Raw genomic sequence first — 14877 nt, forward strand, 5'->3', positions numbered from 1 at the left:
AAATTTTGATAAATTGTACTGTTATTTTAATTTAGTTCAAAATATTTTCACATGTCCTTTTAAATGCAGAAACTTGCCCAGGTTTGTGAGCAATCGTCATGGTAAAGTGCAGATAATTCCTGCCACCTTTTCACTTATACGGCTAATTTATAAATTGGGTTTGAGAACTTCCAGTGGAGTTTTGTTCTGTGCTTAGCTTATGGAACTTGAAGGGGTTCTTGGTATATTCTCTCGCTAGAGGTAAATTCTAAACTGTGTGGGAGCGGTTATTCCTGGTCTCTACTTGGTGCAGAGGGTGAAATGACACCATGTACTTAGGGCTTACCATGTAGGGCCAGTCCCACATTTGTCACACTGGTGGCCAAGAAATTTTTCTTTCTAGAGAACTGGAATGACTCGTGCCATATGTTAAACTCAGTTATTTATCCTCTTCAGACAGAAATTATTTAATGTCATCAAAAAAAGTGAACTTAAACATTTTAAATTCAATAATTATCTTTCTTTTCCCCAGACTTAGGTTCACAATAAAACCATTTTCCATCATGTTCCTTATTTTTGACTGTCCGTTCTGGACCTTCTTATTGAAGACCATAACACAAAGCTCCCCTAGTGCGGTTCACGGCGCACCCTCAGCGATGGCTAATGAATGGCCGGGTGGATGGAGGCCGGAGCGTAAGCCTCGGACAGAAATCACACCGCTTGTTTTCTCAGCATCTTCCAAACTATATTCCAGATCTGAATGTTAACAGCTTAGGACTATTGTGAAAAGTCTTTTACTGAATCTGTGTGATTGCCCTCTGCTGGCATTCCCATGTGTATCGCGTGTATGTTCAGTGCAGGCTGTCTGATGGCTTCCGGGTACTTAGCATGTATAATACAGATCAGATTCCGATCCTATTACACGAGGAAGCTCCCTCACCTGGGAGGTGATGCATCCGCATTTGGACCCTGTTGTGCGTTCTCCTCCCTCTGCCCCACACACGCACAGAGCCAGGGCAGCCCGGGGAGGGACTTCTCACATCCAGCTCCCTGGCCTCCCGCCGGGATGGCTCTGAGACAGAATTTGGGCTCCTGGGGCCCAAAGAGAACAGGGGGCCCATCCGCCATCCGCAGGATGCGGCCTGAGATGCGCCCTTGCTCGGCTTCCCCGCCAGTTTCCCCGGAAGCACTTCCGGAACCCGTCGCTTGCTCACAGATGGTGGTTTAGTTCTCCCTTCGGGGTCTCTGGGGAGCCCACCCTAAGCAGCGTGCCACCTGAGCTTGCTGTACGGAAGACATGTTAAGGGATACCTGAGCGTGCTCTTTTTTATTTTGTTGGAGGAGGGGATGGTCTCTACTGTCTCATTCGCTTTGTGATAGTTTCTACATGACTGCAGTGTAGCTATGGAAACAGTGATCCCGCCCACCTGTCTCCTTGGGTAATTTTCTGGACATACACAGATAGCACTTTATAGAGAAATGCAGCATTTATTTTGTAGCCGACACCATTGAATACCGCACCAAGATAGAGAGGGATCCTGTTGTCATTTCCACTGGGACCCGTGAAGACGCCTGCGCGCGGTGTGCCCGGTGTGAATGTGTGCGCAGTTACGACAGACAAACTGCCTCAACTGTGGTTTCGATCCTAGGCTCTATGGTCCCCTTCTCGATGCGCATCTTACACGCGGAACTTCAGCAGTATCTGGGGAATCCGCAGGAGTCGCTGGACAGACTGCACAGGGTGAAGACCGTCTGCAGCAAGGTAACCGTGGCGTGTCGCCCCCCCGGCCCCCCGCCCAGGGAATGCACCCTCAGTCCCCTCCCCACGAGCGTGCACTGCTGCGTCCCCTACACATCCCACCCAGCGATGGTGACACCATCGCCACCTCTTCCTTTGAGGGCGAGGTGACCCGACTCGTCTAACCGTGGTATTCCTTGCTCATGCTGAAATCTTTTTAGGGGTGGTGGATGGGTTTTGGCAGAGCTTGAGCCCCGAAATCCTTATTCCTTAGTATTATTGGCAGATGAAAAGCAGAAACGCTTTCTTCGTGTGGCAGTCACACATGTGAACACGTGCCCAGGCTGCCAGCTGAGTGCTTCAGTGTGCCAGACCCCTCGTGTGGCCCGGAAGTACTTGTGAGCACCTGCTCTGTGCCAAACAGGCACTAGAGCAATAGCGGAAGAGACGGTGGTTTAATTCTCCAGAATCAAAGCAGGTGGCACTGTGTGTTGGCAGCAGTCACTCGCACTACTGATCCAAAGGCATGTGCAGCTCAGAATGCCTTCCAAATTAGTCTCAGTTGTGAAGTGACAATTACGTGGAAGACACCAAACTGTGGCATCAGCAGATCAAATTATGACATTAAGTGATATTAGGAAGAAACGTGGGGTTTAGATTCGTTGCTGTTTACAGGCTGTGGGCGTCACTACCCTCTTAGATTCTCGTCTCAGATTGCGAGTAACACTGCCTTTTCCTCTTCCCGTGCAGGTTGAACGAAATAGGGTATGTGCAAGTGCTTTGAAAACTATAAAAAACAAGCAGTTATTAGGAGCCAGCAGCATATTATAATTTTTGGAAAAAATAAGGTCATATTTGTCAAATTCCCCCTGTCATTTCCCAGCGATTATGGAAGTTTCTTGGGGTTCCAGGATGGTGGTGGTGTCCGCGTTCCAGCAAGGAAGCAACGGCCTCCTCGCCTGTGCGGAAGGGAGCCCGCCCTAGAGCACACGCAGGCATCTCTGGGCACCTGCTACCCTTGGGCTTTGCATCTGCTTCAATTTTTTAATACCATAACTTAAAAGGTAAAAAGAAAAGTTGACTTTTGTAAGTTTTATAACTTTTGTAAGTTACTTGCTCATACTTTGATCAGCTGATGGGAAATTGCGTTGCCAACTTTTTTTTTTACATTGTACCACTTTCTTAAATCTCAAAATAGTTAAATTATTTATTTTCAAAAATAGGAAGCACATAAATTGATATCGAGAAATTCTAAATCAATGACTTTCTAAACTGCACAGTTGATTTTTTCGTTAACCTCAGTATCACATTGTGAGAAATCTTCATAGGATTTGAGAGAAAACTCTTGTGTCACAGGGTGATTTGAAGTTGGAAAAGACAAGTCAGCTGAAATAGTTTGCAAGTCAGTTTTCCTGGTCCTAAAGTATTTCCTGTTTACAGTATTGAGCTCCTTAGATGCATAATGCAGTGTAACCCTCGGAGGAACCGCTCAGCACCAGCTGTGGGAGGGGAGGGTGGTAGAGGGCGGGGTGGGGCAGAGAGGGGTCCACCAAGGCCACCGCTCCCAGCACTGGCACTTACTGTGCCGGACACTTATGTGTCCTCACGAGTCAGCTACTGTTGATAAGCATTTTTCAAATACTTGCTCATTGTATTCTCATAACAGCCCTATGAAGGGGGGGAGAGGTTCTTCCCAATTTACAGGTGGGGAAACTGAGGCATGAGCAGGGAGGGTGGAGCCTGGCTTAGGCCAAGCCACGTGGCTTCAGAGCCCTCTTCCCTGGGCACCGCTCCGCAGTTCCGTCCGCACAGGCGAGGAGGCCGTTGCTTCCTTGCTGGAACGCGGACACCACCACCGTCCTGGAACCCCACGAAACTTCCGCAATAGCTGGAAAATGAAAGGGGGAATTGGACAAACATGACCTTATTTTTTCCAAAAATTATAATATGCTGCTGGCTCCTAATAACTGCTGTTTTTTATAGTTCTCAAAGCCCTTCCACATACCCTATTTCATTCAACCTGCACAGGAACCCCGAGAGGTGGGCAGCAAAGGCAATATTGCTCCTTTGAAATTCGGCCACCAAGCTATTGTATTTCTTCTTCCCCAAATACAGTTTCTGCCCCGATGCCTTATAAAGCAGCAGCTCTAAAGTTTGGTCTTATCTATCAATTTGACGGTGCCAGAAATTCTGGCAACTCCCTACTGCATTTGCTTTTGCCAAAAATTGGCTCCCATAGTCGCAGGGAACTGTGGACTCTCTAAATGGGTGAGGAGAGTCCAGCAGAGTGAGAAGAAATTAGTGGAGAGTGTTAGATCTTATTTCCCTCGGTGCCATTTTCCGTGAATCCTCCTTCTTCCATGTGCCCCCCCCCCAGCCTGCCCTGCCCTCTGGTCCCTTCCTCACACCTCAGCCCAGCGCCAACAGCGTCACACTCCCCGTCCTGTGCGCGCTCGGGCCACTTAGGGAAGCCAGCGCTGTGCAGTTTGCCTGGCTGTTCCCAGTGTCAGTTGCTGAGCCGGGCCACACCCAGGCTGAGCTCTCACATCCTCTCTAGTCTTTAGGGGGGATTGGAACAGGCAGGAGGCCAGGACTGGCTGGCCAGGAGCCTTGGTGTTGGTCTGAGATGCTTAACTCAGGGTCGTTCTACAAAACTGGGATCATCATTTCCAGAAAGAAAGCAAATAATTTGGTTCATAATCCCCAAGAGCTCTCTCTGTCCCATTTGTTTTCATTGCTTGTGTGGCATCTGTTGTTCTTCAAAGCAGTTTTTCCAGGCTGGAGGTCAGGAACGATTGTGGAATCAAATGCTTCGGAAGGGGGTAAATGATAGAGCAAGAACCAAACGAGGGCAGGGGAAGGTTTTCTCCCCGCGGTGATCACGTCAGCTCAGACAGCTCAGGTTGCTCAGAAGGTGAATGTGCTGCCGTGTGCGCAGACGTGCTCTGAGCCCTGCTGCCTGATGACGGCCCCTCCAGCAGAAGTCGGGTCTTCTCAGGCTCCGTTCCCAGCGTGGGTTTCCCACGTGGAAAGGCGGCACCGTGCTGACTGCAGAGTGCAGTGCAGGGAGGGCCGAGGGGCGCCGGGGCAGACGGCAGCACAGCACCCGCCAGTGGCACAATCAAGCCGCAGGCGCCTCCTCCGTGCAGCGCCAAGATGGTGTTCAGCTCTGGCAGAGTTGTTGCCTGTTGCTTCCATCGTGGGCGGGTCCCGAGCCACAGAGTCACATGGGTTTAAGATGCTGAAGCAGCAGAGGAGGAGGCTGGTGATGACACGGACTGCCGAGAGTGGCGTGGCTTCCACATGGCCACCCCACACCACGGCCGTCGTGTGGGGAAGTGTCTGTGACATAATATTAATTTTCACAGCCAGTGTGCAGAATCACAATTACGGTGTGACACCAGTGAAATAAATACTACATGCTGGAGCAGAGAGATACCAGTGTGTCAGTGGTGTAGATGATGTGATCATTTTATTCCCTTTTTATCTTCCAAGTCTTACACAACACGTGTGTTAATTTTATAATTAGACTTTTTCCTATTGAAAAAAATTAAACGAGGTCCATGGGCAAAGAGAAAGTAAAGCTAAGCCGGCAGTGCCGCTGGCGAAGGAGAAGGGTGCCGGGAGCAAACTCGGAGCCGGGCTCCTGGTGACCCAGGCGGAGCGGGAACCAGTCCCCGCTAGGAGTTCAGCCTCCACACTCCGGCCGCTGCTCAGGAGCCAGGCTCTCCCGACTGCGGGAGACTCCCCAGTGATGACAGCCTGTGTGTGCGGCGTGTGAGCATCAGGTGCGATTAGGACGATGCTGTGAATGTTCATACAGGGCCCGGTTTTAGCCAGACATCACTTACGATCTCTGCAAAGTGCTCCAAAGTACTGGTTTCATCTGTTGTCTGCGCCGTTTAGCGAATCGGTAAATGTTTGGTGCAAATATAATTACATCAGTGAAGAACAAAATACACTATGACTTAAAATAAATTTCCCATGCTGCCCTGGCATGGAAGAGTTAATGGCCACACTGTCCACAGCAGCAGACGCCTCTGTCCCCCGACCTGCTCCTCTCGCCTGCTCTGCGGGCGTCTCCACCTTGAGGTCCAAGAGAACTTTGCAGATCACTTGGGAAAGAGCCAAGCAGGCACAATTCTAGAAGCCATCTGCATAGACGATACAATCCAGACATGATTTGTTGCTAGTATGGACGTGCCTGCAAAGTCTCGAGGGAACTCCCTTGTTCCCTCCAATCCTGCAGCCTCCACCTCCCCCGCTCAGCTTGGCCGAGGAGCCCGTGTTCAAGAAGTGCTTCTGCAGAGACTCACCCCCAGCCGGAGGAGGCAAGGATAAGGGACGTGTCTGTGCACTCAAAAAAAGAAAGAGATTCAACAATGTCAGCAGTTTGCATCTCCACTGATGACTGCTAAAAAGGTAGCAGTGAGAACTTTCTTTAGGAAGGGTTAGTATCTTTCCTAGAAAGGATTTCTGACAGATGGACATCTTCAGTTTTGCTATTTTATTTGTAAACAAAGTTAGAAATGCTAGTGAGAACAGCCATTGCTGGCCTCCAGCGTGGTCAGGGCCAGCTGCTCAGGCAGGCGGGGGTCAGCACACCAACGGCAGCCTCGCCTGACCCGGGTCGTCTACTGCTCCGGCAGAGAACAATGTGGCTCAATCAGATGAGATGGGGCCACTGGCGAGCAGAGACAAGAAAGGAAAGACTGAATGAGGATCACTGCTGTGTCCTCAGTCGAGGCCACGTCCCCGCCCTTCGCCCTGGGAGCCCGTGCTCCTAGCGCCCAGCTGTGCTCAGAATTCGGGAGCCAGAGATGCTGAAGGGGCGAGCGTCCCTTGTCATGGGGTTTGCAAGATTGCTGTCCTGACCCAGCTCACGGTGGGAATTCGCACCTTCAGAACCCTCTAGAGTGCATCACTGCAAACCCAAGGACGAGGACTCGGGAACCCAACAGTGCCACGCAGCAACTCCAACCCAGCACTAAATCTGGTGCCCCAGAGGCGAACCGCAAGGCCAGGGAGCCAGCAGATGATCCAGCCCTGAGCATCAGGATGGCGCAGAGAAAAGCGGGCCTTCGATGTAATGAAAAGGTCTTGAATTCTGCATTCTTTGCCTCGTTTTTCGTGGCACTGTATGTTCTCTCAATCTGTGATCTGAGTGGAAAAAGAGAGTATTTTCAGAGCATGAAGGCCCCAAAGGACACGGCCCCCTCCCCCCACCCAAGGCAGTGTCTGTGAGAATGGCTTCGGAGCCAGGCTGACAGCCTGGAACCTTTCGGGGTGACACCGACACCCTGGCTGTGTGACCGCTGCCCAGCCTGCGCCAGCCTCGCCTCCTGTCTGCTAGTGCGGCACGTTACTGACCACCTGCGCTGCCCAGAGGCTTGGATTAGTGGCACACGCAAGGGACTCCGCTCCAGGCCTGGTGCGCGGCAAGTATGTAACAGGCCTTTAAGTGCCTTGGAGCAGCTCCAAGAAGCCCCTTTTCACTTTGGAAAGTCTCTTTTCTGAAAGGTCCCCTAGGAGGCTTGGCGGAGATGGGAAGGTTCTCGGACTCCCAGAGAAATCTAAGGCTCTCCGGGGCGACTGTCTAACCGTTAGGAGGGTCTTCAGGTTCTTGAATTAGCGCTGGCTTCTCAGCAGTCTGATACCAGACGCTTCGTGAATAAAACCCGTTCCCTAAACCTGCCTCTCCCCAACCCCACCACCCATGACAGCCCGCCAAGGGGACAGCCTCCTTCAGTCTGCAGTCCCCAGACCAAAGGTGTCAGATACCTACATAGAACACCGGCTTCACCTCCTCCCCACATAACTGCATGTAATGCAGAACATGGATTTGGGTCTCTTTAAATATGAATAGGTTACAAATTGCTTTTTTAAATAGGGTTTGAGATCAAGCGGTATTGGTTATAAATGGAGTCAGACAGCTGGGATATTCATTCAAGGCATACAATTTTCTCTTCAGGCAAAACACAACCAGGTTTTCTGTTTTGAATAACGCACCTTCCCTCCCCTACGTGCTGACAGCTGTGTGCGTTGTTCAGCAAAGCCCGTCCCTCCCAGAGCCAGCCCAGGACATTCTCCCTGGGGGGCTGACGGCAGCCCCTCCGCGCCACACAGGAGCGCCGAGTCCAGCACCGTCTCTTCCAGCCCGACAGTGTCGCCGCTGTCGTCTCCTCCTCACTCCTCCCCCTTCAGTCCACGCAGCTTCTTGTGACTGCAGCTGCTTCCAGAGATGAGCTCATTCTCAGAAACCCAGTGAGGAACCCATTTCAAAATTTAGAAGTTAAAGAAAACTGAACCTCCAAAGTGATTGAGTACGTTGACCTTAGTACACTGTTTCTCATAGGAAGCCTTAAATAAAAAGTGCTGGGTAGCTTTGATGTACCCGTGTGTTAATTATCTATTGCTGCATAACAAATCACTCCAAAACCCTGTGGCTTAAAACAGCAGTGATTGTGGTCTCACTGCGCCTGTGGGTCTTGAGTCTGCGGCAGCTCCAAGGTGGTTCTGGCTCAGGGTGTCTCTTGAGGCCGCAGTCAGGATGTCAGGGGGGCCACGTCACCCGGAGGCTCGGCCGGGGCTGGAGCGTCACCCCCCAGGGTCTCCGTCACACGAGGTCAAGCTCTGCCGTGTGGCGGCAGGTGGGGCTTTCCTGTAGCTGCTTGGGTGTCCTCACACCATGGCTGCTGCTCCCTGCAGAGAAGTTGAAAGAGAGAGGGAGGGAGGGAGGGAGCAAGGAGGAGGGGACAGTGCCTTTCATGATCTAATCTTGGAGGTCACAGTGTCACTTCACCTGATTCAGTTTGTTGGAAGAGAGTCGCTAAGTCCAGCCCACATGCAAGGGGACGGGAATGAGGCTCCACGTTTTGAGGAGTGTTCGAGAATGTAGGGAGTGTTTTTAACCCCCGCGCCCTGGTCAGTCAGCTCGGGTCTCTCACGCCTCAGGACACGCGGGCCCCTTTTTACTCTTCAGGAAAAGAGCCCCCCACCCCAGTCCCTCCCTGAGGGTCTGAGCACAGCTTAACCCTGCAAGGTGCAGGCGCGGGCGTTTGGCTGCTGGCACCGGGCTCTTGCTCCGAGAGGCCTCCCCCCAATTACAGCAGCTCTGGTCGGGGCCCTGAAGCTGCCCCGCAGCCGGATCTCAGCACAGCCCGCAGGTCTCCCCCTCCTCCGAGGCAACCCACAGCTGCGCGGACGCTCCCGGAAGTCTCAGAGATCCCCTCGATACTTGACAGCCAGTGCTGCAGCGATCTCACTGCGGCCACATCACACAGATCTCAACCTCTCACCGTTCATTGCGAGGATGAGGGTGGAAGAGAAACCACAGTGAAACCCGAGACAGTGGGACTTGTAGACTTCTGGTTGCTTCTCCTCTTACTTGTAATTAATCTTCATTCAGCACTTTTAAAGTTTACAAAACACTTCAAATATATTCTCACTGGCGTTCCATAATTAGTAATATGGGCATGTGAAAATAGGAAACCCAGGAAATAGAAATTTGGAGAAGTTAGCTTAAGGTCAGCCTGACCTTGAACCTGCATCCTCGGATGCCCCAGGTCTCTGCTCCTGCGGCTGCAGCACTTTGCTCTGCGCATAGAAGCATCAAGGTGCTTCTGCAAGAGCGTGTGACAGTGCCTCCTCCCCAGGTTTGTTTCTGTGGTTACACAGAACACTGTGCTTTACCACCATGATGTGCCCCACATCTATAAATGCACGGCTCCCGGTAGTTTGGCATTTCTCTTGCCCTGCCTACACCGATGGTCAATGCCAGACAGCTCCACAGAGCTCTCGACCCATCTAGAACCAGTCAGGGGCAGCTCCCCTGTGACGCGCACGACGCAGGAAGACGTCTGCAACACGAGGCCCTTTCTGCAGATTCAGACTCACTGGCAGTGCAGAGATGCCCGTCACTCGGCACGGGTCCCGTCACGGTTGCTGCTTCTGACCCCCCGAGACGTTAACCACTTGCCGTCCCTGGAAGACAGAAGGTCTCGGTTACCAGGTCTGGCTCTGCTCTTCCCTGCTCCTGCCGATGGTGTCCTCATGCTTCCCACCACTGAGGCTTGTAACCCTAGAAGCCACCCGGCACTCTGTCCGCTGCAGCGCTCTGTCCCCCTGAGCAGGTGAACTGTGCTCCAGCCAGGAGCGCAGGCACTATTCCTGCGTCTTCCCTTCCCTCGCCACCTTCTTGCCCCCTCTTGTCCACACCCAAGTTCTGGACGTGGACCCCAGAGCTCTGTCCTCCCCTTCTCGGCTGCCAGGGAGGGCACAGACACGCCTGGTGTAAGTGCTGGCTCCCCCTGCCTCGGGGTGTGACGGGGTGACAGCAGGACCTACTCCTAGAGCTGTTACAGGATCAAAGGACATTTGTGGAGCGCTTGGACCAGTGCCCTGCACCCGGCAGCTGCTGCGCAGGTGTCTGTGTGATCACAGTGGACGCCTGGGACACCTGGCTGCAGGGACCCGATGGCGCTGTGCCCCGCGCCTGCGCGCACGGGCTCCTTTCTGAACCCCCCTGGTTTACTTCTGCAGCTTCCCACCACAGCCAGTAAGGCCTTACCTGAGGCCAACTCTAGAGCATTAAAAACCATTCATCTGTCGCTGGGATTTTGTCTTAAAAACACAGATTTTATATCTTTTCCATTTTTTTTAAATTGCAAAATCAACATAGAAGCCGCCCGCTCCCACCCCTGTGGAGCACATCTCTGAGCCCCGTGGCCTTTGTCATCCCACTCTGGAAGCCGGCTGTGGTGCTGGGTCTGGGGCAGAGACAGGCACCCCAGGACCTCCTTCCTTACCCCACACTGGTCACCTGCAGTCACCGCTCCCCTCAGGAGTGTGCGTCCGACCAGCAGCGAGCAGCATGGCAATCGGGGGTGCCAGGTGCGGGCAGCCCCCAGGGAGAGGGGTGGCCCCACGGCGCCGACATTCTAATGAGACGCAGGCAGGTCTTCGCAGCTGCGAGTCAGGCCCACTCGACTCAGACGGCCCGGGCACTCTGCGGGGCACAGTCAACTGGGTCATGACGTCCTTTTTATTTAAATTGGGTGGAGCCGAAAGAAACAACTTGGTCTTTGGGGCTTCATACCAAATAAAGTAGAAATAGCAGCCATCTGTGCACCTAGATGCGGTGTGGTGTCGTCCGCCACCCAAGCTCAAAAACATGCTTCCGCTTTCCAGAGCATCTTCTGGGACGAGCGGGGCTGGTGCGTCGCGCCTTTATTCTTCTGGGAAACACGCACGGGACTAACCGGTGTCTGATTTAGACTTGGACTCTGGTCCCTTTGTCCAGGGCAGAAGGAACGAGGGAGGAAATGACAAGCACACCACATTTGCAAACTAAACACTTTCAAGCTTTTCTTGCAATATCTGCATTTCCTAAATAATTCACGCTTTGAGTTGAGAGTGTCTGTCACTTTCCTTTACAGAAATAACCTTTTGTAAATCAGCGTACTGTTGATGTATGAAGCCAGACAACTGTCTCTAGATAGACAGTGATAAAAGCTACTAACTGGGAGCTACTGTTGCGTTCAGTCCGTTCGAGGATGCCCTTCCGAGTCACACTGGGACCTATTAATTGGCATCATTGAATAATACACCCTAAAAATAAAAAACAGTCACTGAGGATCGGGGCTAAGGTGTCTGCGCACATGTGCGATGGGTGCCTGCTCCAGCTGCCCCGCCCTCCGGGGCTGAAGCACATCGGTGACCCAAGTCCCCGCGCTCACACCTGTCTCGTGCACCCCTCGCCCCCGGCCCGCGAGAGCCTTCCGTGTAGAGCGAGGGCTGCAGCTGCTCGGGGCCCCCGTCTCTTACCTGCAGACCTTCCTCAGCTGTGTGGATCATCCCAGGAGACAGGCAGGACTCCCCAGAGAAGACGCAGCCGCAGGGCCTGACCTGCAAGACAGCCCCGGGCAGAGGGAACCTCCCTCCACGTTTGCATGGCTTTGGTGCCTCGGCTGCAGGGGGAGCTCCTGCTCCCGCCCACGGCCAGCACCACTGCGGTGGGAAATCTCCCTTCCTTCCCGACCCTTCTCTTCTCCTGCGGCCCCTCTGCAGGACCCCACTCCTCCCCGTCAGCCGGGAGCGTCAGCCCGTCAGTGCAGCCCAGGCTGAGACCACCACGCCCCCGGTGGGGTCTTCCCTCCCAGGCCAGCCACTCCCACAGGGTTCCGGCCCCATGCACAGCGTGGCGGTCACCCTCCGTGGCCTCAGCGTGCGGAGCAGACCCGCAGTGTTGAGGCGACAGGGGCAGGCTCAGATCCCACCCTCGGCCGTCTACACTCCGCCTGAGCGATTCGGATTGTCTCGAGCCCAGGCGAAAGCCTGTTGTGCTTGGCTTTGCTCTGGCAGTGCGCTAAGCCTGGCCAGTGCAGCCCCGGCCCGCTGGAGCTTGCGGGGGCTCCCGGGCAGGGTGGCACCAGGTCCCGTTCTTGTGTATGGCTTTTCCCCTGCCTCTTCCCCGTGCGCCCCTAGCCTGCGGGGATTTGGTTTCTTGGTAACACCAAGACTTTCTTTCCTGTCGGTTTCTGTGTTTATGATTATTCTTCAGAAGACAGATTCGCTGAAAACGTCACTTGACCTGGGTTAAACCCACTAGATTCTTTCCAAGGTCACAGTTTTGAACGGCACGTGTGTCCTCTGAAGCATCAAGGTGACACAAGATAACCATCAGGAGGGAGAAACCCTTTCTGTTCACAGCAAATTCAGGGCTCTCGCAGGTGAGGAGGCCGCCTCCGGCCCCGGGCCCCTCACCGGGCAGACTGGCCGGGCGTCCACAGTGGCTTCCCCTCAGGCCGTGCCCTCGCCTCTGGAGCGGTCGTGGGTCCTTGGGGACGTGGTGATTGGCAAGATGACCCGCTAAGTGCAAGATCTTTTCCCAAAGGCTCATGGCTGCAATGTCACCTCCTTCCACGTAACATTTCTTCATTTTTCTCCCTGGCAGTCTTCATGCTTAGGACTTTTTTTCCTCTCATCCTGCCCTCAGAAAAAGTGAATTTTCTACCTAAATTACAGAAGCTTTTATTTCGGAGAAAACCAAAACACAGAAGAAGCAACCAAAAGTTACTAACCAAACAATAAAAACCATGGAAGTGACAGTTGCACCTAATGTATTTGGTACATTAAAAAGGCCAACAGGGCTGGGCGCGGTGGCTCACACCTGTAATCCCAGCACTCTGGGAGGCCGGGGTGGGAGGACTGCTTGAGCTCAGGAGTTCGAGACCAGCCCGAGCAAGCTCAAGACCATGTCTCTACCAAAAATAGAAAAATTAGCTGGGTGTGGTGGTGGCGTGCACCTGTAGTCCCAGCTACTGGGGAGGCTGAGGCAGGAGGATCCCTTGAGCCCAGGAGGTTGAGGTTGCTGTGAGCTATAATGATGCCACTGCACTCTATCCTAGGTGACAAAGTGAGACCCTGTCTCCAAAAAAAAAGGAAAATGCCACAGCACCTTGCTCTGCCCTGGAGAAGTAAGACCGATATTTTCATAAAGGTTAATCATCATTCCCGCGTGTGACGTACTTGATGCTTTTCTACATAGAAACAAACGTGTCCTATGTATGATGTCTGAGATGCTTCATGAGCGTCATGATCCCCAATTCCGCTGTCACCTGGGGGCAGAGTCCCCATCCGCTTGCTGTCAGGCCTCGTGACACCGATGAGCGATGTGGGGAACGTGCTGTGGGAGCATCCCTTGGCAGACTGTTTTCACGCAGGGAAACGTTCTATACCGAGAATACATCATGACAACGTCTAGGCGCAGGTTCAGTCTCCATGGTTTTGTCATTCTCGTTTGACGTGATTGCAGATCCTGACCAATTTGGAGCACGGCTTGGCTGAGGACGGCAGCATGAGCAACATGAGTCCGGAGAACAGACAAGGTGAGCAGGCCACACAGCCAGCAGGCAGCCATCGGACGGTGCCCACAGGGTTTGTTCTCCTCTCTGCGCACGCGCACTCCTTTCCCGGGTAAGCGAGCACCGTGGGCGGTGCCGTTGTGTACGGTGAACAGGGCTAGACCTGAGCCCGCTCTCAGGAAGAAGATGCACCTTGACCACATAACAGGCGACATTCCGCACTCAGGAGGGCTCTGGCCAGGGGCAGGGCACTGGGGAGGCCTCGCCTCATGCTGTGTGTGGAGCCTGGGGACGGAGGCTCCAGGGGCTGTCGCAGGAGGAGCCGGAGAGGAAGGCGGGTGCTGTGTGCAGGGGCTGGGAGGCCAGGCTGAGGATGCTGGGCTGTTTCACCAGGGGACTGGGGGGCTGACACAAGCAGATTTGCACTGTGAGGAGAACGTTCTAACTGCTGTGTGTGGCGTGTACGATGTGTGGAGTGCAGGTGTGCGCAGTGTTCAGTGTGTGCAGTGCAGGTGTGTACAGTGTAGGGAGTGCAGGTGAGCACAGAGTAGTGTGTGCACAGTGCAGGTGTGCGCAGTGTACAGTGTATGGAGTGCAGGTGTGCGCAGTGTACGGTGTGTGCAGTGCAGGTGTGCGCAGTGTATGGTGTATGGAGTGCAGGTATGCACAGTGTACGGTGTGTGCAGTGTACGGTGTATGGAGTGCAGATGTGCGCAGTGTATGGTGTGTGCAGTGCAGGTGTGCGCAGTGTACGGTGTATGGAGTGCAGGTGTGCACAGTGTATGGTGTATGGAGTGCAGGTGTGCGCAGTGTACGGTGTATGGAGTGCAGGTGTGCACAGTGCACGGTGTGTGCAGTGGAGGTGTGCGCAGTGTGTGCGGTGCACTAGGAAGGCCGAACTCCTACTCACGTTTCCCCGGAGCGAACCCCCCATCCTCGCTCCCTCTTTCCTGGGGCAGCACCTCCTGGGCCTGGCTGCCCAGCCGTCTCCCGTCCACAGCGTCTGTCCTGCTCCACCTGCACTCCCGAGTCCAGGGACACAGCCGTCTGCGTATCCACAGGCCTGACACAAGGGGGGCTTCTCAGGAACTTCAGGCCGGTGGGGCTGGCTGGCAAGCTGGGGGTTCCCTCTGCAGCCAGCTCCCGGGGGACTCCAGCCAGAAGGCAGAGGAGAGCACCTGGGCGGACAGCAGTAAGAGGGCCAGGCTCCCGTCGGGGAGTGGGGAGGGGGTGCAGCTGGGGCAGGGGAGGTGCTGGCTCGTCGGGCCCACTGCCCTGGGCCCCGTTTATGCTCAA

At 53.9% G+C, this 14877-nt stretch overlaps 1 protein-coding gene across 1 annotated transcript in view; it reads left to right on the forward strand.

Moving 5' to 3' along the window:
* TRAPPC12 (trafficking protein particle complex 12) overlaps positions 1-14877 on the forward strand; it is an 89518-nt gene that overhangs the window by 60649 nt on the left and 13992 nt on the right. The window contains exons 6-7 of the mRNA XM_012656956.1: positions 1629-1741; positions 13533-13605. Coding sequence (XP_012512410.1) covers positions 1629-1741; positions 13533-13605 — 186 coding nt within the window. The remainder of the gene's footprint in view (positions 1-1628; positions 1742-13532; positions 13606-14877) is intronic.

Source organism: Propithecus coquereli, unplaced genomic scaffold (genome assembly GCF_000956105.1).
Source record: "Propithecus coquereli isolate 6110/MARCELLA unplaced genomic scaffold, Pcoq_1.0 Scaffold529, whole genome shotgun sequence".
NCBI classification, from domain to species: domain Eukaryota; kingdom Metazoa; phylum Chordata; class Mammalia; order Primates; family Indriidae; genus Propithecus; species Propithecus coquereli.